We start from the raw sequence: 23,490 nt of genomic DNA on the forward strand, positions 1-23,490 counted from the left end.
TTCTATACCTCCTCTCTGGATGGTACTCTGCTCTCAGAGTGGAAATAAAGCAGAATGAATCAGCTCATTATCGTTAGATAATTACTGTACATGTACGCTATATATACCATTTCAGATGACCTTCGGTAATGACTCTCCTACTTTAGTGTGAGGCTTTTTGACATGAATATCCATAACTAACAATACAAGAAAGCAGGAAGAAAAGATCTGTGAAATAAGTAAAAAACAACAACAAAAACAAGATCAATAACAACAATGACTTCCTTTCTCTGCCTGTAGTTGGTCAGGTGGAAGAACCTTTTCTGTTGTGCATGTAATGTTCACAAAACACATCTGTGCAACAGGGTTCAAATTAAACTTGAGTCCAAATGGATGGCCCGATTATACGTTTTTTGGAACAGCAGTGGCCAACCTAGGAATATTAGGTTGAATTAATACATTTATTGTTTTGGGTGTAATGATCCACACTTTTCCAGACCAATATGAGTAAAACAAGCCTCTTGTCAGCAGTTGCAGAAGAACAGAATAATTAGTGTTGCCGGGTGTTAATCTGTTGTGTAGCATGGGATACTGCCTTAATTTGTCTGGAGCCCAGTTTCTTTGTCTAATATACTACTAATTCACTTTAAGCATTCAGGCCTGGACATTTAGAGTTAAAATTACACTGCTTGCTTCTCCTTCAGGGACTTGACTCATCTTTAAAAGTATCCTTGAAGACAAACCCTGTGATACTCCTCAGTAAACACTAGGCCGTCTCTGAAGGAGATTGGATTCGTTATTAAGGATCACAAAGTTTGCTTACATAATCATTCATCAAAATTATGCAAGGTGATCACATCTCACAGTATACTTTGGTACGGACTGTACACACGTCCCAGCGCTAATCAGGGAGCCTTTGTATTCCGATATCCTTACTGCACAGCAAACCTGCAATCATCCTGCAGGTCTCAGAAATCTGTGATGAACTTGCTGACGAGTGATGTACTGCAAATGTTATTTAAGTGTATTTTCTGGTGATAGTTAAATGCTATTTAAGTGCATTTTCTGATGATAGTTCAGGACAGAAAACAATACATTGAAATATCTGAGTATTAAAAAGGAGAATTGTTTTTGTTTTAATGCAACATAAGGCGTATATTTCCAAGTTAGGGTATCAAGACTGTTAATTTAAACGGAACATTGACCACTGTAATTCATTCTAAATAGGCAAGCTCTTACCTTAACAAAACATGTCGATCCAGTGAATTTAATACATGCATAAAAGACCAGCGGCTATTAAGGTCAAATACATTTCCTCTTTTAAGCTTAATTGAAAACTTTGAAATTGCCTGAGTTTCTCATCTTTCCCTTAGCTCCCTCTACACTGAGCCTGCTGCCAAATAGAGCAATCAGAAGGAATTGCTGTTTTTATATTGGAAGCAGATTGCTGCTAAATGAGACTGTTAATGTCGTTCCATGTAATATTGTGAAGTTAAATTATTTCAGTGTCCTCTTTTGGTTTCATTATATGGTTCTCTTTCTCAAATGAGGTTATTAGAAGATAAGCAGTTTAGGTTTCTTCAGCCAGACAGGAAGACCTTGTCTCCCTAGCCAGTGAGGCAGTAGCTGGACTGCTAACTCCACACAGGTTGATGCAGTCAGGGAAGGTCAGTGTGACGATAACGTTTGTCTCAGATAACTCTCCTGTTTGTAGAAAGATAAATAATTGTGAAATAAATTACAATAACACAAAAGCAGATACCTACATAGCTGCTGTCATCCCTCTGCAAAATGGCAACATTTGCTGTTATTGGAGTCAAACACATTCAGTCTGGGAATCATTTCAAGAGCTGCATGGTGCAAAAAAAAAGAAGAAAAAGAAGATAGAAGAAGATATTAATCTTAACTGGATTTTAATTGTTTCTGTCATTCCAGAATCTTCTCTCCTGTGATTAATCGCGTTCTTAAGCCTGTGCACAAGACAATCAACACATTTGAAAATAGTGCACAGTTTGATAATGAAGGTAAAACAGGTTTTATTATCTCACTATCCCAGTTCTGTATTTTCTTTATCATTTTATATTCTTGGTTTAAACTGAGCTTTGTAATAAAACAGTAGAATGAGTAACCCTCCAATGTAAACTCCCTGGAAAAGGTATTTAATATTTAATGGCACAAGAATGAATATTAACCCAACAATATCAAATGCATATTCACAATGGATGAGTATCAGCCTGTGGAGGCTGGTGGAGGTAGATATCAGAGGACGGGGTTATTGTAATGCATGGCTGGTATCAATGGTAACGTGTGTCACCTCCACCAGCCTCCCCTGGTACTATGAGCAGTATATCTTCTCCCCCTGAGGTGTAGGAAAAGAATAGCAATCTATGTGTTGCCTTGTTATCAGCAAATAATCATTCATTACTCATATCTGTTGTCTCGCTACACTAGGAGACCCCTCGTCTTACGAACCAAACTAGAGTGTAATGCAACACAGAATGTTTTGTCATTTCCTATCTTACAGTTGTAACAGAGGCAAGCTGATGGCGTCTTAATGAGGCTTGCTGAGGTTGCATCCTCCCTTGCTCTGCCTTGTAAACACACAACCTTATTGTCATGCAAGAGAAGTACACGCAGAGGATTTAGACTGATATGTTGCTCTGCTTAATTTAACTAAATGAAAAGAGACAGAGAGAGTACGACAGTTGTCTTGGTCATACAAACATGAATTATTCTGACAGCATATAGACAACGCCACTGCCATGTTAATACACCAACAAAAAGAAAAGAAAGTATATATGAAAATGGAAAATTGCATGATCATATGTCTCTGTGAACAGTTTCCCCTGGCAACCAGCAGTTCATGTGCATTGGATCACATGATATCATCATGCTGTTATGAAAACACACATGTTGCACGCACACAGGCACGCAGACGCACAGACACACACACACACAAACACGCACACACACACACACACACACACACACACACACACACACAGCTTTATGTCTTGGTGCCACATTGCTTTACTGGCAGCCCCCGCAGTCCCAGCCCTGCAGTGAGACGGGGGATCAATATGCTGCAGTGCACTTCAGCTGCTCCACAAATTACCCATGTCCTCTCTGCTCATCCTTGGCTCGGATGAAAGGTGGCACGAGAGTAGAGGGAAGGATCCTGTCGCCTCAGCTTACACCTGTCAGGGGGGCCTGAGTGAGGAGTCCTTCAACCACTGCTCTCTCCTTTCCCCACCTCTCTCTCTCTCTCTCTCTCTCACTCCCTCTCTAACCTCTCCCCCCAAAAAACACATTACCTTCTGTCTCCGTGCCCATCTCTCACTGAGTGATCCATGCCACTGCGCAAGTGCTCCGCGCCAAAGGAACAGGGAAGCATGAAAGCTGGGTGTCGTTCATCTCCCTTCACTGTGGATAGATAGATAGATCTCTGGAGTGGGAGTAACACATCCACTAAAATGACTGAAATGAGTCCCGGTGCAACCAATTTGATGGAATTTAGAAGTAGATGTGAGACTGAAGTAATGACATAGATGTCCTATGAGGAGAAAGGAGTTTCGTGAAGCAGGATTGTCGCCACTCACTCCCCCTCAAAACTGAGAACTTTCTTCCTGTGAAGATTTAGGAGACAAGATTAATATATGTGTATATATATATATATATATATATATTATAGGTTAATAACAGATTATATATCTTTCTGTACCTGCGCTTATCTAGAAAATCCCTCACATACTTCAAAGTAAATCATATATCACAACGTGATGCCATTTGTATTAAAAAGATACCAGCACAGTTTTACAGTGATGCTACACTTTATACACATGGAAAAAATGTGATGATCATTGTTATTTATGGCCACTGTCACACAAAGTTATAGTTTCTACACTGGCTCTAAATCTGGATAACCACAGGCAAGAAGTAATGGAATGTAACACTGCTATAAATTTAATTTCCAATTATTTCCACCCAACCCACAGAACATTGACTGCAACGTAATGGCCACAGAGTGCCATAAAGTTTGGAATAATGTACTGTAAACAGACATATCACGAGGTTAAAAATCATTGCAATATAGACCAAATATAGTCATAACATGCGTTACTAATTTTTAATTGAGACTTAGCTGCCTATTACTTCTGGTTCTATAAACACTATTTTATGTGAAGATTACAAACATGAAGAAGTTGGCACTTCATCTCGGAAAGAAACCTGTTCTCACATAGTGCACTCAATCTCTAACCCCCAAGGCGAGAAACTCCTGGACTAAAACGTCTTCAATGGAGATTGTCTATTGAAAGTGTGATTTAGTCCAAGATTTGCCTTAACACTAGTCGCCCCAACGGAGGTCCACGGGCGCGATGTGACACTTGTGAAAGCTAATAAAAAGAACTACCATTGTGAAACCCATGTCCCTCTCCTTCCTTGACTTGTATTAAATGTCTCTTTTTAACATAATAGTGTTTGTTATAATTTCTGAATTTACAAGTAGAAAAAAGCATGGTGAAAAGCGTTTTCATGACTACCACACCTTTTCTAATAGCCGACATCTCCATGTCATGTCCTGAGGCGCGGTTAGCAGGTGCCCCAAGTGCAAATGGAAGTTGTCAGCAAGTCCACACCCCTCAAAACGTTCTGTTGTATTCGCTGTAAACGTTCCGCTCTACCTGAGTTGCTTGCGATGAACCTCCTCCTCTGCCCGCACTCTTGTTAACAACCGATTTGCACACACTGTACAAAATGAAAACATGGAGTTGCTGAAGAGGTTTTCGATGCCAGCATTTCTCAGCTGCAACAATGTCCATTCAATGATCTATTTGAAAAATAAATCTGGTGGTAATACCAGTCTCTATTTGAATCCCTGTCTCCATTCTATTCATTGGTAGAATATGTGCCAACATTCACTGGATGCAACCACCTCCCTGCCCCACTCGGCAACGGGTGCACCGTCAGACTCTATTTAAATAAGTGGCTTAGTGTGACTAGCCTGAAGGCCGTTTCAGAGAAGCAAGCTGTAGAGCTGACGCAGATACCGGGTTCACTCAACCGAGAGTGGAGGGACTACACATTTCTGAGTTTCAGTTTCTCCTGTTTCTCCTCCATGATAGCTATGTGTGTTCATGTTTGGCAGGAAAGAAGGAAGACACTTGGTAATACTTCCTACTCAACTGTAATTTGTTTATGGAAGTGATGCCACCCACCACCGGCTGCCATTGAAAGTGAATGGAGCCCCTACGGGCTGCCACTCCCGTGTGAAAACCCGCTTTAATCTAGATACAGGAAACCAGCAGTTATAAAATATCAGCAATAATATGTACTGTAACCTGCCCTGCAGAGTCTGTGTCAAGGAAACCAGTCCTATGCATTGCAAATACACAAATAAAACAATTTTTGTTTGTTTGTTTGTTTATCCTGATACTCAAATCCATCCTGATCAAAAAATCACATGATTTGCTGAGAGACTGGTTTTCGCTGATGTTCATCAGAGGTGATCAAGTGAAGTCACAAACTCAAGTCAGTCAAAAGTTCCAATGGACACGCTCTCCGAATGTTTTACCCCAGAAAATTCTGAACTCAGTTTCCCAGTAACTGATATCCTCAGTATCTCAGCCAGGGCCGGAATCCCATGTGAATTGTTAGATGCGGTGGTTATGCCAGTCCCACAGGTCCCGCCAACCTCCTTTGATTAATGTAGACTAATTTCTCTCACACTTGCACAAGCATCAGTGATAGTTGCATGCTTCGTGATAGATGGTGCAATACGCCATCATGTTGAACTTAAACCATCTCCAACATTTCCTGTGGTAGAGGTAAGGTTCTTCATGGCCTCCTTCACAAATCTACAGAGAAGGCATGTTTGCCCCATTTTAGCTGCAACAGATCTCTCAAAATGTCTCTTGATGCGGTAGATTAGAGTAGTGCACGGCAATTAGATCTGACTTCATATCTTTTGATCCTGGACTTATGGATGACCAATCACAAAGGATGAGCAAACTTGATGGGCATACTGGTCTCCACTGACACTGGCAACACTTTTGGGGAACAATCTGGGAGTCTAGTTGCATTTCTAAAGGGAAGTTGTCAAGATAACGTTGACTGAGAAGTCGTAGAAACGTGCATGGTTTGCTGAGATGTTGCTATACATCTCATCGTACGAGTCAAGCATGTTGAATTAGCATCAGTGGCGCAGAGAGATCGAATAAATTCACCAATGCTGTCAGCAAAGTGTCACCCGTAATCACCTTAATGTCTTTGTTGTGGCAGTGTCCGTAATCAATGTGATGTTACTGTTGTGCTATTGTCAGTCACAATTATACGATAATGGCTGATCCTTTCTCTTCCACTCACAGCCATTGTGACCCTACCTCCTTGTCTTGTCTCTTCTCACTGCTCCTGATTTCCAGCTATCACAACAAAGGCTTGGGTTTGATGATGTATTACATGGGGTGTCATGAATATGGAGTATGAGAACATCACACTTGACTAACTGACAGACGGTAGGAACACAAGTGATGCAACAAATAGAAATACCCAGTCACTCCACAGATCAATTAGCAAAGGAGGACAAGGGGTGTAAGGGGAGGAGGGTACCGGCTTTATAGTGCAGAACAAAGAAAATGCTGGCTAATTATCTAACTCGTATGCAGATCCCCATGATGCCATCTAGTCGAGACAAGAACAGAAAAATGTGCACAAACATTGCATCATAACAAGTTACCTGGAAGAGATGCTCTTATAACTTTGCTAATGATGTCTGGCTTTTCTTGAATATCCGTTCTACTGTACTTTTTGTTGTTGTTGTTGAAAGTCAAACATTTTATATTTGCAGTCCTGACTTACACTTATGAATGATACCCAGTGGATGCAATAACAATATAGAACTGTTCAAGTTGTACTTTCTGTATTTGCACAATTTACTTTGAACCCTCTGTGGAAGGAATGCTTTTCACAGTAATACAACTCTGTTGGCAGCCATGAGGTGACAGTTTCAACATTTCAACAATATGTGACCATGATAATTGTCTCATACTTATACAATATACAGAACGATTTCCTCTAGACTCAACCACCTGTGATCTAGGGGGGGATGGGCGGTGTGGGGGTGATAGGGGGGAATTAATACACATACTCCACCATACTCCATTTTCCCAAAAGCAATTTCTAGTCTCATGACAAAGACAGAAATGATTAAGTATGAACAATTACTTTTTTAATGGGGTCTGTCTTTTTTCCATTGAAAGACCCCCAATTACTTAGTTGCATGGAGTCTTTGTGGGAGATGTCACTTTTATGACTTCTTTTTAATCAGGAGGCAGAGGGAGGGCACCAGGCGGGGTTGTTTCATTCGGGCTCTGACTGCTTATCAAAGGCATACAGACAACGGCAGTGTTTGAGTGACAAAATGCAAAATGCGAAAGAAAACACATCAATGTGGTTCCACTGATTTCATATCTGTGTATTGGTAGGCTACAGATTATTTACTGTGTCTGCACCATTTCTATTTCCATATCCACTTTCAACCTGTAGAATAACAACTAAGATTGATGAAACACACTAGCACTGCAAGTTGTTAAAATTTAATGCAAAAATAAGTCAATGAGTCTGTGCTGTCCATTGCTGCTGCACTGGTTCCCACCACATTGAATAAGCTGTGACTTTGAAATGGATATTTCTGTTCGCACAAGGCATTCTACTCATAGACATGAAAAAGTGAATAAAAAAACTCTACATCCATTGTAATCACATCCAATAATGTCTTGAATTATGGGAGTTGCCTAACATCACAACAAACCTATTGTTAGCCTTCCTTGCTTGTTGGGGTGCGAAAAAAAGACGTCTTTTCATCCGGAGTTAAAAAAGGAATGTTCCGGATGCATTAGAAACCATTTTGCGACACTTCAAGCTGCCTCTTTATCTGCGGCCCACAGAGACCCCCGTGCCTGACAGCAATCTTGATCTGTATGTCCCTGCAGAGGCGATACTTTGGGAATGGATTTATGAATACAATCTGCATAATTACCCTCCGATCCTGGGTTTGAAAAGCCTAGGGGTCCCCGCACTCCTCGTACTCATTAGAATTTAGAGGTCTGTCTGGGTAAAAGAAATGTGGAAAAGTGAGTGCTTGGGCAAAGAAGAGACAAAATGGTTGAGGTATTGTAACATGAATAAGTTGAATCCTCTACTCTTCATCTTTTGGCTGATGTTTGCAGCTTTGTGGCACGAGGAAGAACAAAAGGTTTCCCCCTCTATGCTGTACTGTACTTGGCGAGGATCCTACCTCAGCTTGTGACATCATCACTCTTTTGGGTATGCAATTATTTTAAAACTGACATTTCTAGAGCAGTGAGGAGCCCCGTGTTGCAAGGTGAGAGTTCTTTGCAAATACCACACTAAGGGAAATTAAACAGTTACTTCCGCTTATCCGTTTGCAAATACTGCTGATTATACTGACGGTACAGCGAGGGCAGGTTTAGCTGAATAATATATTTGCACGTTTCATGTTTAAAAAAAAATAAAAAGCTCTGTTAGTATTGTGGCTGGGGGGGGGAGTCGGTGTCATGCATTTCTCTTTGAGCAGGTTCACCGACCACAGGGACAGCCATGTTTACAGGAACGGAAAGACAAACAGGAACAGAAACAGCCGGAAAATCTGCCCTTCTCCAATTGGCATGGGACCAGCTGGTTAGCTATAGCCCCCTAAACACTCCACATATTGAGTGAAGAGTTATCTGATAAACCAACAGATAAAATGGGGGGTAAACCAAAAAGCAAATGCCTTCAGCCGTCCGTGTCTACATGATCAGAGTAAATGAGGGAGGATTTAACATGGAGAAGAGTGATGGATCAGGGCTAGGCCCCAGAGTGCTCAAAGGGCTGATAACAGAACGAAGGAACGGCAAGCCAGATAAATGAACAGCACCTGTCTGGGAGTGTGATCACATTTCAGCAGCATGTGGTGAGCACCGTGCTTTACACACAGCTCCCCTGATCAACATCCTCTAACCCTCACTGAAACACGTGCGCGCGTGCGCACACACACACACACACACGTACGTACCTACACACGTACACACACACACACACACACAACCACCACTACCCCCAAACCACTGAACCACCACTATTCTTGAATCATTGGCTCTCCATATATGATAATTGACTTCTAAAGTTTTTCAGCGACTCTCTGGCGTCAGTGTTTTTCGCTTAATCATCCATCCGGCCTTTGATGGATTTACACAGGGACTATGGGGACGCCAGAGAGAGAGAGAGAGAGAGACAGAGAGACAGAGAGAGAGAGAGAGAGATGGGATCGAGGGTTCTAAACAGAGCATTTTTTTTCTGTTGGAACAGCACAAATCAACGGTGCGCGGTTCAGAGAGGGAGAAACGCCATCCCCCTAATGGACTGAGTCACTCTGCTGCTTTTCCCCCTGATTAAACTAATGACCCATTTGAACCAGTTTAAGAGGCACTTTACTCCGTCTCCACTCTCCGAGGCCAGGGAACGCGATATATAATATAGAATGATGTGCGGTGAGGCGGAGGGAGGACACCGCCAGCCCAGTCAGGCCCATCCCTGATGGAGCGGCAGACACCGCGGTCCCCCGAGGAGTGTGTGGCACTGGTGACGGCTGATGGACAGGAACGCCTGTCCTTCTGTTGATCCTACTGTATTCTCTCTCTCTGTCGCTCTCTCTCACACACACCCACACACAGACACAACAGCATGTATATGCAGCATGAAACATTCAAAACATTCCCACTCATCCTCCTCAGGACCATGGGCAGAAAGAGAGAGAGAGAGAGAGAGAGAGAGAGAGAAGAGAAAGAGAGAGAGAGGGAGAGTGAGAGGGAGGGAGAGAGGGAGGGAGGGAGGGAGGGAGAGGGAGAATGTCAACTATTCTGCTGTGACGGTTCATCTGTCACGACTTGGCTTGCCTCACCATCTCATTAACAGTAGAGAAAAAAAAAAAGATAAAAAAGAAAAAAAAAAGATATGTATTGAAAAAAAATCCCACCCCAACATTTACAAAGCCCACGTGAAGAATATAAAAATGGAGATAAGATTAAGGAATGAAAGTACGCAACGTAAATCAACGCCATCGATGAAGTCCGGCATCCAAATTTGAATTGATGTCCACTGAGCCCAGAAAGAAGCCATTAATACATCTACATTAGAAGCCCCAGCCCGGTCTTGTGAGAGAGGGAAAAAAAAAAGGACTAATTTATTTAAAAGAGTTGCCATGGGGAACGGCATCCATGATTTATGTGGGGGTTGATTATGCAACCAATTGACTATAATTCACACCCAGTGAAACCTGGGCCAGCCGCGCGCCAGGGGGAGAAATGTTATTAATAATACAGAAATCCACCACTGCAATACCCCCTTCAACTCAACCCGGAATAAAAGTCCCCAAATAAAAGCCAAACTTCTAGGGGTGAACAGGGATCAGTCCTCCCTCACCCCAGGCGGTTCCTAACGCAGTCCCTTTGCACAACTACCCTGGTAGGTACTCTGGTGTGGCGTGGACATAGCTTGGTCATAGCCCCATTGACACTGCACAATTTGAGTTTTAAATGATGAACATAGAGATAAATGGAGACTCCATTCCCCACCAATGTTATCAGATTCTAGCCCGAGGATGTTCGCGAGGGAAGTGCATTGTTGCCATTACAGTATGGCAAGGGCAGCTTGAGGTCCATTAAATAATAATACAGGCAGACATTGGTGTGGTGACTCTGCACAGAAGCCCACACACAAAGAATGAGAGAATCCGATGAGAACAGCAATCTCACGTCCAGTACGGACATGATGAATGTTTGTTTGTGAAGTCAAACACGAAGCAAATTATAAAACCTAAGTGGCTTAGGAGTGTGGGTAGATCTGGTAGTACAGTATGTCAGCAAAAACAAGAACATGTACTGTAGCTTCTAATCTAGTGTTGAATCGTCTTGGAGGGAAAAAAAGATAGAACTGGGTTATTGCCAGTTAGAAAACAGCAAATGAGGACAACAAATGTTAGAACAACAAATTAGGGTGCTGACAAGTTTGCTGGTATAAACAGACCCCCCAGGCCTTACTCTTCAACTGTTACAATACATCTGTCTTTGCTCACTAGTCTCAACAGTTGCTCTGGCTCCAGTTGGGACTACTATCACTTGACCATTGCTGTAAATCACACAACACTTTCAAGACATGTGATCAGGACATAGTAAGAACATGAAAGGACATACATATTCATAAATAAGGACATGGTCAAGAAGCAACCAATAATGGACACATCTCTGGAGCTAGGATGTATGTATTTGGTTTGAAGGCTGTAGGATCAGTAATTGTTGGAAATACTTGGTTGGAAGATCCTAAAAATAGAACAATTGAATCACTGTAAAATAAATTGAAACATGTTCCAGCATGTGCACAGGTAAACTGTTTACGATTGGTACAGAGCAAATAGTAGAGTACAACAGTATAGTAATATGCCATTGACAACAATGTAAGTTCTCTCCACACACACACACACACACACACACACACACACACACACACGTTATTATTCATGTGCAACCTGTGTGCTCTGAGCAGTCAGAGTAAATTACCTAATCTTACTGGAAAGCAATGTCTTTAACTTATGCACCTGTGTTAATAATGGATGGATTTTTTTTAAAGACGACCACAATTACCACGCATGATTTAGCCACTGACTGGTTTGTAGTTAGTGTGTGACACAAGCAGCTGTCAGAGTGTGGTGAACCACAGGCGCTGACTGCCAAGTGTACATGCAACTAGGGTACCCAGAACCTTCTAGCAGGATAGCCACATTAACCACTGACACAACAGCTGCCCAGCTCACTGCCAACTGAAGTTCAAACAAATTCACATTACATTATAAAAGATTTGCTACACATCATCGCGTATAGAAATATGAATGTGTAATCATATTTAAGCATATCAAAGTCTTTGGAGAAAACAGCACATGTTCATGACTCGTGAACATTAGAACATGATGTAATGGAATGGCAAGAACATATACACTCCATAAGGAACCAAAGCAACAGTGGTCTCTGTATAGCTGATACAGAGAAGATCTCAACAGACATCATTACATTAGACAAGTGCATTAAATATACATTATATAAACATTCACTCCAAGTATGACTGGGGACATCATGGTGTGTCGCAGTATAGGTCATCATTATGGAGCGCCACAATATCTGTGTAGACAATGTTTTATCCACTGGGAATGGCAATACTGTTGACTTGAGACAATATCTGAAAGCTCTGGTCCTCTCCTCTATAGATTCATCCATTTACTCATTCATTTATTTCAGATTGAAATGGAACAACAAATTGTTTTATTCTGTAGATATATTCCCGGGGGAAATCAATGGGTGAGAATTCAATCCGAAAACCACAATTACCTTCTCTGCACACGTGCACAAAGGAACAATATATACAAAAAGCGGGTCTCCAAAGAGCACAGCCATAGTGCTTGGGGAGTCCACTTTTGAGAGAAATAATCAACTTGTCTGGAGCTGGAGTTCATTTCCTTGCATCGTTATATCTATATTGCTTTCGATATGAGGATTGTTATGTTTTCAAATTATATTGGTAGATTTCTTTTGGTTTAATCTTAACTGCATATACTTAACTTTTCTCCTGCACAAATTGATTTCAGATTGATTGGACTGGTTTGCATGCTAATTGCAATTACTGGAAGTATTGTGAGTGCTCACTGTATTGAATTGCAAATAACTGAGGCAAAGGTTGTTTTATATTCAGAGAAAACTGTAACCCAATCGAGTCTGTACATATTCTACTTTCATGTCATTACGGGAACGTCTTTGCCTGAACGATCCAGACTGAGCATTCATGTATAACCGCTTGTTGCCTTGGGAATAGCAGAAACCAGGCCGGTTTGCTTTCTAGAGCATAGAGAAATAATACAGAAATGCAAAGCCATACTGTGGGTCACACTGTGACAGATATACTGGATTCCATTTACTAATATGTCAAGTTGTCACTCATTTGAGGGGGGATTTTGGATTTAGCTATGGTACTGTATACAGTAGGTAATTTAGTTTGACAATCTCAGCCAAGAGGCATGTATGAATCACATACATATTGAGGCTTCTTGTACTCAAGCTATTTTTGAGTATATCCAAGGAAAACAAAGTCAGCAAGGTTACCAAGCTCTGAAATACACAAAAACAAAAAAAACATAGATCATGGACAAGGCCCAGACTGTAGAGATATCCTAACAAGAATGAACATTTTATGTGTCTGGCTCTGTCCAAAAACAATCTCTATCTAGCCACTCCCCTCTGGACAGTTCTGTACAGTTTAAAGGATTGAATGGACATTAGCAAGATGGTGAGAGCTGGTACTGTAGCTCCACCTTGCCCTCTGATACTGAAGGCTCAGCGGAATTATCCCCATCTTGCTCATACTAAACCAGTCCTTTCATCTCTACAGTGTCTAGGCACTCAGTGGGTCAGGACTAGGGGTTGTTTTTGGACAGTGCCACCCTATGTTTTTTTCAGCACCTGTAAAAGGGTAGCAGAGGGGAAGAATAAAACTAGACACCTCTTAAACAAGTCCTCACTATTCATGTCTATAGCCACAGCCAACCAATGATAATACCGTAGACCCTGTTTTTCAAAATAAGAATAACCTTATTTGATTAACCTACATTTCTCTATATCTGCATAATTCATAAGTTATTTAGAGCTGCAGATAGAAACAAAGCCACCCAACAAAACTCAAAGAACATCCTGGCTGATATGTCTGCCATGTAGAAACAAACAGCACATTTGACGGATTGCGACAGTCAAAATATACAGCGTCTTGTTTGTTATTTTCTGTTGAGGCACACACATCAAACTATCATTGGCTCCCCTCCATCATTCCTAGCCTTGATAGACATTTATTCTTCCTGTAGAACAGCAGTTACATCCTAGTCATGTCACTGGCGCACCTGCACAGAGGGAGTTTAAAATGCTCAGGTCGTTGCCGATGTTACTTGTCAACAGGGACACTTGTGTACCTTTTTTTCCGTATTATTCAGGAACTCCTGCACTCTCGAGTTCTCTCGCAAATTAAACATTTATAAGCAACATCCCATTGCGCAGCCGAAATGTTAGATGAAGGTCTGTGACCGAAATGTTTAGTTTATGACTACTGTAAACACAGCGTGGGGGGCAGCTGATGTTTTATTCTAATTGTGTACGTTCCTGTGATAATGATTTTTCTCAAGAGAAAGTAAATCGTTTTTCTTCATCATATCTGTGTTTGACAGCATGGTCTGTTGCCAACCTCCTACACCCACATCTTGAGTAAATAATGACAGAAGGCATTACTTATAATTATATTATATTATTATTATTAATATTATTATAATATTGAAATATGTTCAAGTAAAAAAAAAAAAGAAGCTTGAATACTCGGATACACGGAGTGGAGCATAAAACGTCCCTACCTTTGAGTTCTTAACAGAAACCAAACACAACCGAAACAATCGTATCTCTAAATGTCTCTCTAAGATGGACCACTTTAACACAAACATAGAATTAGCAAAAAGTGCCCACAATGGTATTAAGCAACACACGGCATGTACACAACAACCCTCCATGAAGGAAAAGCAAGAGGAATGATGTATATCATTTGAATAACAGTAATACTATTTATGTAAATGACTTTGATCATCATTTCACCTGTGTGTCGATACACTAACTACCTCACCCTCGCACACTAACAGACAATTCTACATTGTTAAACTATAGTCTGGATGTGGAGAGACAGCAGCTATGGGATTTCAGATTCTGTAAGTCATCATTAAACCTTTTCACCCCAGCCCTCTGAAGCCGGCACACAGCCCTTATGCAGCTCAGCTCAGCTCTCCTTTCCCCACTCTCTTTCTTCCTCAAACAAATGACCACATTATTCAGGCAGGAGGCAAAGACCCTGAGGTTTAATCCATCCCTGTTATCTACCAATCACAGCTCTGGCCCCGGCTGTCCTTATCGCTCTGTGGTTGGAAATGGAAAGGCATCCATTGACTCAGGCTCTCTGCTTGTGTATGCAGCCCTGCACCTCCTCTGCACCAACGGAGGCCTCAAACAGGAAGTCAGACGGCCAATGAGCATGTGGCATTGAGTGGATGCAAATCTAAAATGAATAAATCAATTGGCATTCTATCGCAACGTTTACAAAGGTAAAAAAAGGGCTTTGCTTGCAGGGTGAGGGACTGGGTTGGAGGTCCCGGCAGTCATCTGTTAGGACAGTGGAGTGGGGCAATGGGTGAATATTAACATCAGTCGGTGTGGTTTTGACATGATACAGTACCACAATGTCATTTATACGAAAGACCCCATGACTCCCAACAATGCATTCCCCCTCGCCAACCAAAGGTGAGCCGGTCGAAGCATCAAAATAATGTTAAAAAGAGTCTGGCATAGACATGCTAACATAGCCAGACAGCAGTATGATCAGTTTGCGAATGCTATTAATGGCTTACGGAGAGTCAAATCGCTGTGACTTGTATGTACAAATATTCAGATTCAACTTTGACTGAAAACATAAGTATAATAATATATTCAATTAAATAAATAATTCTGGTTGTTCCCCTTGGTAAGTGAGGCTGACATACATAATATTTCATTATCTCGCTTTACATATTCAGTGTAATTATCTGGATAATATGTACATGCCATGGATACACATTAGGTGAGGTGATGGGATGTGCGATTATGATCTGCATAATACATCACAAAATATATATGAAGACAGTACAAATGCAATCATCGCATTGACAAAACACACAAATGCACTTCTTATGAACCTCCACAAGGGGCACTATACACATTAAGACAAAAAAGCCAGGAAAAGCCAGGATTTGGAGGGTTATATAATTCCCTTTGAAGGTGCCAATTAAACCTAGACATCTCTATCAACAGTTGCTGTAGTCCTCCTTCACTGACTTGGCAAGAGAGAGGAGACAAAACTGGTAATTTGGGAAAATAAACACTGTCATAGATCTGTGGTATCACACCTCTGCTCCTTTCTGCAACAGCTTACACAATTGTACAATTGTGCTCTCTCTCTCTCTCTCTCTCACTCACACATATAGCAAGATCAAACTGTTCAATTTAGATTGAATCAGCACACAGAATGCAGACCTCTTTCTTAAAAAAACACAATGCTAATAATCACACACAATCATATTCTCACAATCAAATCTTCAAGTCGCTTTTCATGAGACTAAGATCTAATAAACGACTAAAATGTAAATGTATTTACATTTGTATTTCCTTTGTATTCATCAATGTGTTTACCATTTGAGACCCACAGTACAAAAATACAAGAAACATTCAACATAGACAATGACGTGAAAACATTATTATACTCTTGAGTATGGTCATTTCAATTATGTCCTACATTTCTTTCATCCAACAAACAGAGACAGGATGGCCTCTTGCTGTGAACATGAGAAATTACTAACATGGGTATTTACTGGCAAGACACATTCATTTTATTTTTTTTAAATACCACTAATATATCAGCAGAAAACAATATCACATAAATTGACAAAAAAGAAATCGCTGTTGGAGGGGAGCATGTAAGACTATTAAAGTGCATTCAATAAGTAACAAAAACAAATGCTGGGGAAACCAATACACACTGCTTGTAACCACTAGCTAAATCCATATTGGTGTGTGCATTGTAGGTGCATACATCATGTTACAGTAAAAAGCCAAGTTCACTTGGCCTGTCCCTCTGAAAACCTCTAAACAATAGTTACCAACCACATCTTTAAAACCGTAACCCGTTTCACCAGCTGTCCTAAAACATCTCAACAATAGTTTCAAACTCCATCGTTGAAACAGCACCCCCTGTGTCATCATAAAACATGAGTTATTCATTGGCTGAATCTGAGTCAAATGTTTGACCCACTCCCCTTGGGCTGAGGCACAGGACGAGTGGAAGACTCGATGTGCTCGATGAAGGCATCTTAAGTACACAAGCAAATATGCACAAGAACATCAGCAAAGATAATGACACTATAATCCTTTTGCATTCTGTAATCCATTAAGTCTTTGTTATATACAGAACCAACCCGTTTTGTAAAATAATTACGGGCTAGGGCCCTTTAAAACAGAGATTGTTACTTAAGCACTTTTAACCAGTCAGGAAATCAACCCACACAGAATTGATGACAGGCTTACATCATCTGTCTTCGCTGTACGTGTGTGTATCTGTTGATTGCTGAACTGAAATGTATGCCACATTGATGAAGATGGTGGTGTTGAAACATTCAACTATTCTCAGGCTTTCTTCATGAGCATCCAAGGCTTTATTTGTAAAGCAACTTAAATGACTGAGGAAACAAAATGACATTTTCTAGAAGAAAAAGAAAAAACACAGTGCAAATAGGTGCTGATTTTAATACCTTGACTTCAACAGGTTTATACAATAGAAACTAACCAATATACAGTATTCTGCTGACTGATAGAAAAAATTGTAATTATTATATCTTTCAAGGTACATTCTATTCATTTGTAATTGAAACACTCATTAACTTAACAATATTTTTAAATAAGGACGGAATAAAATAAAGTGGATAAAAGAATTTGAAATAACAATATAAGTTGTCTCCACAATATAATCTTGAACTAATAAATAAAATAAATGATTTAAGCAATTTATGATTGAGCATATTACTATTGCACATGGTGTTTGATATGATTCTGTCCAAATCAGTGGCAATAAAAAAACAAATTCATAGCCAAACTATTTCCTTCCGAAGATTAATTTTACATATCTCATTCATAACTTTTAACTTTCAACTCCATTCCCATCGCAGACAGTCAAACAATCCAGAATCGTATCTCTTTAATGCACATTTATTTTGGTTGCATAATGTTAATAAGAAACCTTTGACAAGATACTGTGGGATATAAGAATAAGGAAATTGTTTAACTTCACAAACTACCAGGCCTCAACTCGTGCAACATAATAGTGAAAAATGTCATACATCACTATTACCCCTTATTCCAGGCCAGCAGTAGAGACTCAGAAAACAGAAATGTTTACTCTGATAAATAATTTGTGGCTCGATATCTGGGCCTGAATTGCTTAATGCATTCTACATGTCCATTTCACTTTTAAATAGTACCAATACTCTTTTAAATAATCCTGCATAGAAAAATAAATTAATCATGTACTGTAGTTTAATTGACTACCAATTGACAGTTGACAGGGGTCATCAATCATACATTTGTGTTTGTTTGACATGTCTTTTTTCAATTTTTTGTCTTTTATGGTATAGTTGTTTTGTCTTCTGTTGTAATTTACAAACTGTCCCACAGATACAAATAATGTAGACTTACAAAATAAATCCAGGTACGCTTACATGGCAAGCAGCTCTTTTTTTCTTGGGCTTTAGTAAAGAATGTCCCGACAAGTGCCATATGCCCAAACATATCAAGAGGAAACACATCTCATTCAAACACTATTAACATGGCTCTTTACACAAACAAGTCATGGGAGCTAACATTCCAAAGCTGCTGTCCAGTTTTGAAGGGCCTTTCCTAAGTGAAAACAACAAAGGAGCACCCCCCCCCTTTCCCCCCAGCAGTGGCCATTTATAATCCAGACAGGTGGCAATAGTCTGTAAGTAATATGGGACATCCCAAAGACTGTTACTGTATTCCCAGGAAAAACTTCAAAGTCACCAATTTCTCATATTGTTATTTCATCGAAAATACTGATCTGATATTTCCACAAAAACAAAAAAAAAACACTGCGGTAGGGTCACAATGAGGTACACTCAACATTGTTTTCATGACCCAATGATTTGGTTGCAAAAACTCTGATAAGTACCAATTTTGATAGCAGCAAAATACTACAATTGTCTCTTAAGGATGTCTTGTGGTATGATGTGATATTCATATATGGTAAAATGGCATCACCACATCAGGGGGGAAATGTCTGTATTTTGAAACACAGCCACTGATTCTCAGGAAATTCTGTAATCTTACTGGAGCCTTGTGCCCAGTTTTCCATTGGTCATTAAGGTTTTCCAGAAGGCACTTTTGTCATTGATGGGGTGTGGGTGAAGGGGTGGGGTGTAGATAGCTTACATTTTACTCAGTGCAGTCTGTTCCTCCAAGACCTGAAGGTAGTCAGGTGTACCTTGAAGTTTTGCTTTAAGTTCATAGTACTCACTTTTCCTCTGCTCCACCACAATCTTACTGTGATTTCCACCTATTAGGGACTTTTTCATCTTTTTATCATGCTGCTTCTCGGGGTAACGGATCTCAAACCCACTCACCCCTATACTGTTGAAATCCCTTTTGCTGTCTAAAAAGTTCTGAATAAACATGTTGGACTCCCGTCCTGGCAGGAACTCGTCCAGCTCGTCAATCGTGCTGAGTCTCTTTCGGGGGTCCAGAGGCAGTGAGTCCTTGTCTTTGTCAGCGCTGTTGCACAGGATGATTTTCTGTCTCTGGGAGTCAGCGAACTTAAACCCTGACTCAGAGTCCCTAATCCCACACGTGTGGCTCTTGCTCATATGCTCGATGGTTTGTGGGATGAACGTCTCCCCGCCCAGGTCATCTTTCTTGCTTGACTTGTGATTGTGCCTCCGGAGCGTGAGCTGCATGGAGCCACACTCCTGGTTCCCCATTCCCTCCTGCCGCCCTGCTGGCTTCTTATTGCGCCTCAGCACGAAGACCAGCAGGCAGAAGGCCACAAACACTGTGAGGATGAGCACCACCAGAATACTGAGGATCATGATGGAGAGGGGAACCGGCCCCCCCGGGGGAGCCTTGCCCACGCCCGCTGGAGACATAGAGGTCACCACTGGGGTGGCACTAGTCAGGATGAAAGGGGGCCTAGCTATGAGTTTGGGGCACAGGATCTCATTTTTCAGCAGCCTGAGCTCTATATTGGAAAACTGCACGGGGGATGCACATTTGACCTCCTTGGCAGCGACCCCGTCACTCAGCTTCTCCAGCCAGAGTTTTAGGGCCACTAAATCACATGAGCATTCCCATGGATTGCCTTCCAGATCAATCTGAGTCAGAGACCTGAGCTGGTCTAGGACGCCACTCACAGGCAGAGTCATGAAATGGTTATTCTTGAGGTTGAGCCTAGCCAGGGAAACACCAGCAAAGATGTAAGCAGGGAGACTCCTCAGCACATTGTTGTTCAGATACAATAACTGCAGATTTGGCATGGAGTCAAAGGTCCCCGCTAACACCTCTTTTATGGCATTATATTCCAAATACAAGTACTGGAGGTTAGTGAGCCCGAGAAACATCTCAGGATGCAGCTGCTCTAGTTGATTTCCATTGAGATAAAGTCTACGCAGGTTAGTCAAATTAGCAAACACCCCCCTTTGGACTGTAACTATTTGATTGCTCCCCAAATGTAATAAATCTAAACCCTCAAAGCCTTGGAAATCAACTGGACTGATATCATTGATGTAATTGCCACTCAGGTGCAACTTCTTGGCATTTGGTGGCTTAGGGATGAGATCTGCGAGATTGTTTACATTCCTCTCTTGGCAGCTAACACTAATGCCAAAGTCAGAGGGGTGAGCTTTGCAGGTGCAGGGCTGCGGGCAGGAGAGAGGCGGGGTTCTCGTTTGATAGGACACAATTTGCCTATTGCCAGAAGGTAAACCGGCTACTATTCCATTACCATATATCTTAGAAGGGTTTGTGGTTTTGGGGGCTTTGGTGGCTATTGGTGCTAATGTAGTGGGTGCAGTGTTCGGTGTCTGTCCATTCTCTGGCTGGGGGGGTGGCATTCGTACATCAAAGTCACTACCTGTTCCCATGGGACAGAGTTCCTGCTTATTGGTTTCTTTCAAAAGCCTCCCATATAAGTCACTAGGGGTTTCACATATAGCCTCCCCAATAAAAATGTTATAGGGCATGTTCTCTAGCCAAGCTTTCAATGGTAACAAATCACAAGTGCAATTCCATGGGTTATCATCAAGCTGCAATTCCACTATACGTCCAATGTGTTCCAAAACTCCAAGATACGGCAGCTTCTGAATCCTATTTCCTCGTATATCCAAATGTGTTAGGGAGGCAAAGCGAAAAATGTTATCGGGAAGGCTCTGGACGAGATTGTCATTTAAAATGAGGACTTTAAGCCTATGCAATTTGTTGAACGATCCTTTTTCGATATACTTGATCAAATTGTAGTCGGCCTGGAGGTATTCCAAGTTTTCGATCCCCAGGAAAGTGTCAGCACGAAGCACTTTTAATTCATTGTTATTTAAGTGCAGCTGCTTTAATGCACTAAGACCAATAAAGGCCCCTCCCTCGATGTTCTGTAATTTGTTGTTTCCCAGTTGGAGAGAGACTGCGTGGGTGAAATTGGTAAACGAATTGGGGTAAAGAATGATCAATAGATTATTTTGGAAATTCAAATGGTAGAGACTGGAGACTGGGGGCAGCAGCTGGGTAGGTCTGTACACAGTTATTTTCTCACAGTTCACATAGAGGACGTTCTCGATGGACATGCAAGAACATGCGCTGCAGGTCTCTGCTGAGAGGTCAGAATCCAAGTCAGAAAACGTACTCGATACGGAAAAGGCCAACAGAACTAGAAGCAGCATTTTGCCTTTGATAAATCCCCCAGAAAACCATTTAGTAACCTTTGAGAGGAAAAACAAACAAACAATCAAAACACATATTTGTACTGTACAGACAAGCAATACAGCATATCATACTTTGCATCATATTAGTTCTGCTGATTTTAGTGTTTTGTCTACCCACTACATTAATTTATGCAAATCACCAACTCATCTTTGAATACAGCCAATGGAATAACATTTTAGCTTGAAAAAGGGAGTAATGTTTCGCAACAGTTAACAATAACAATAATAATAATAATAATAATAATATATAATAATATTAAAACTAATAATTATAATAGTAATAGATATTGTAACTGATAACTGATCTAGATAACGTTATCAAATACCTTTAAATCTCCAGGAGAATAAAACACGCTGTTTTATCCACCAAATATAATCTTTCTTTTTTTCCCCACCGGCATATATTGTGGTTATTCAACAGAAAGAGTAGAAGACACACTGCACCCTGTGCTGACATATTGTAGGATAAACATCCAATTCAGCCCGTGCCCCGGGCGGATCAAACCAAAGCACATTATTACTAAAACTAAATAAATTCGTTGAAAACAGATTATCAAGCTTTAAAAGCATGTATGAAAAAACAATCGAGTACTCACCCAAAGCGTTTGTAAATGTGGTTTCTTGTGAGGCGAACATTGGCAGGGCATTGAGACGTTCTGCTCCCATTCAGACGTCGGTATCACAGTGGGCTCAGATTTCAGCCTATGCGTCTATTCTTGACAGACTCCACTTGTTTAAAAAAATTATCTCTCTCGTAGGGTTCCCAAGGTTGTTGTATCTCCATGAAGCATTTCAGTTCAGAATGAACTAAAGACACTGCGCCCACCTCCGCGTTAAGATAGCAGGGACTGAGGGCGAGCAGTTGAAGTGACTGCAAAACAACTCCAGCATTCTCCAGTTCGAGAGAGGAGAGGGCAGAGAATAAATTGTGCGGCTCGAATACCCGTCCAGGGAGATGCTTACGTCGAGGGCTCGCTGAAGTTGGACTGAGCAGTTCAGGCAAAACGAAATAACCCCTTATACAGTTCATAAGCCGAAACAATCCTACGCATATTTACTCACCTCCAAAAACCTGAAATCGCATGCTAAGCGTCCCTGTTCGAATCGTGCAGTTGATAGGGCTTCATAGGGCTCCTAGTGTGATGTCTTAGCCAGTCTCTATTCCAAGGAAAAGAAAAGAAAAACGCGCGCTGTGATATGCAGAAAAAAATGAGATCGGCGACTAACTGACGCGGAAAATTAATCATTCAGTCAGTTGCGGGCAAGTAGAAGATGCCGCTCTTCATCGTCCAACGAAATCAAGAAACTGCGTTCAAATGAACTACTGTTAAAACAGTCACCAGGGATCCGGCAACACAGTAAGGAGGGAGTGTGTCTCGTAATAGCAACTATTCCTGCCTGTCTCATAAGTATGCTGCTTTACAGCTGCATTGAGCTTCCCACACGACTAGCGGGAGGAGAGAATGCAGAGATGCAGAGAAGGAGGGGGGTGGGGAGGGGGGAGAGAGAGAGAGAGAGCGAGAGAGAGAGAGCGAGAGAGAGCGAGAGAGAGAGAGGGGTTTCAGACAAAAAGGAAAACTTCAGACCTTGAAATGAATCTTTAAAGACGTAGTATTTTACAGACTTGGAATTGTGTTTCTTATCGTGGTGATGATCAACTGGAAATGTTTATGCATAAGACATTGTGTTATAACCTTATTGGATCAAGATCATACAGCAGGCTTCGTTTGAATATGAAACCGCTTACCTGACAATTCAAGAGGGGTTGGCGCCTGGCATTCTATTTTATGATTGGAGTGTTTAAAACGGCACGGAACGTGAGC

The 23,490-nt window shown here is 41.2% G+C and overlaps 1 protein-coding gene across 1 annotated transcript; it reads right to left on the minus strand.

Moving 5' to 3' along the window:
- Nucleotides 1–18,636: 18,636 nt before the first annotated feature.
- slitrk4 (SLIT and NTRK-like family, member 4) lies at nt 18,637–22,329 on the minus strand. The gene is made up of 2 exons (XM_083686205.1): nt 22,264–22,329; nt 18,637–21,664 (listed from the first exon to the last, which is right to left on the minus strand). The coding sequence occupies exons 1-2, from the start codon at nt 22,312–22,314 to the stop codon at nt 19,130–19,132; spliced, it is 2,586 nt and encodes an 861-aa protein (XP_083542331.1). The 5' UTR covers nt 22,315–22,329; the 3' UTR covers nt 18,637–19,129.
- Nucleotides 22,330–23,490: the final 1,161 nt, after the last annotated feature.

The sequence above is a fragment of the Argentina silus genome, assembly GCF_951799395.1.
Source record: "Argentina silus genome assembly, chromosome: 15".
Taxonomy (NCBI): domain Eukaryota; kingdom Metazoa; phylum Chordata; class Actinopteri; order Argentiniformes; family Argentinidae; genus Argentina; species Argentina silus.

Coding starts and splice junctions, on each gene's coding strand:
- slitrk4 (XM_083686205.1), bottom strand. CDS start 22,314: ATGCCCTGCCAATGTTCGCCTCACAAGAAACCACATTTACAAACGCTT. Junction 21,665..22,263: donor CACATTTACAAACGCTTTGG/GTGAGTACTCGA, acceptor TTCCTCTCAAAG/GTTACTAAATGGTTTTCTGG.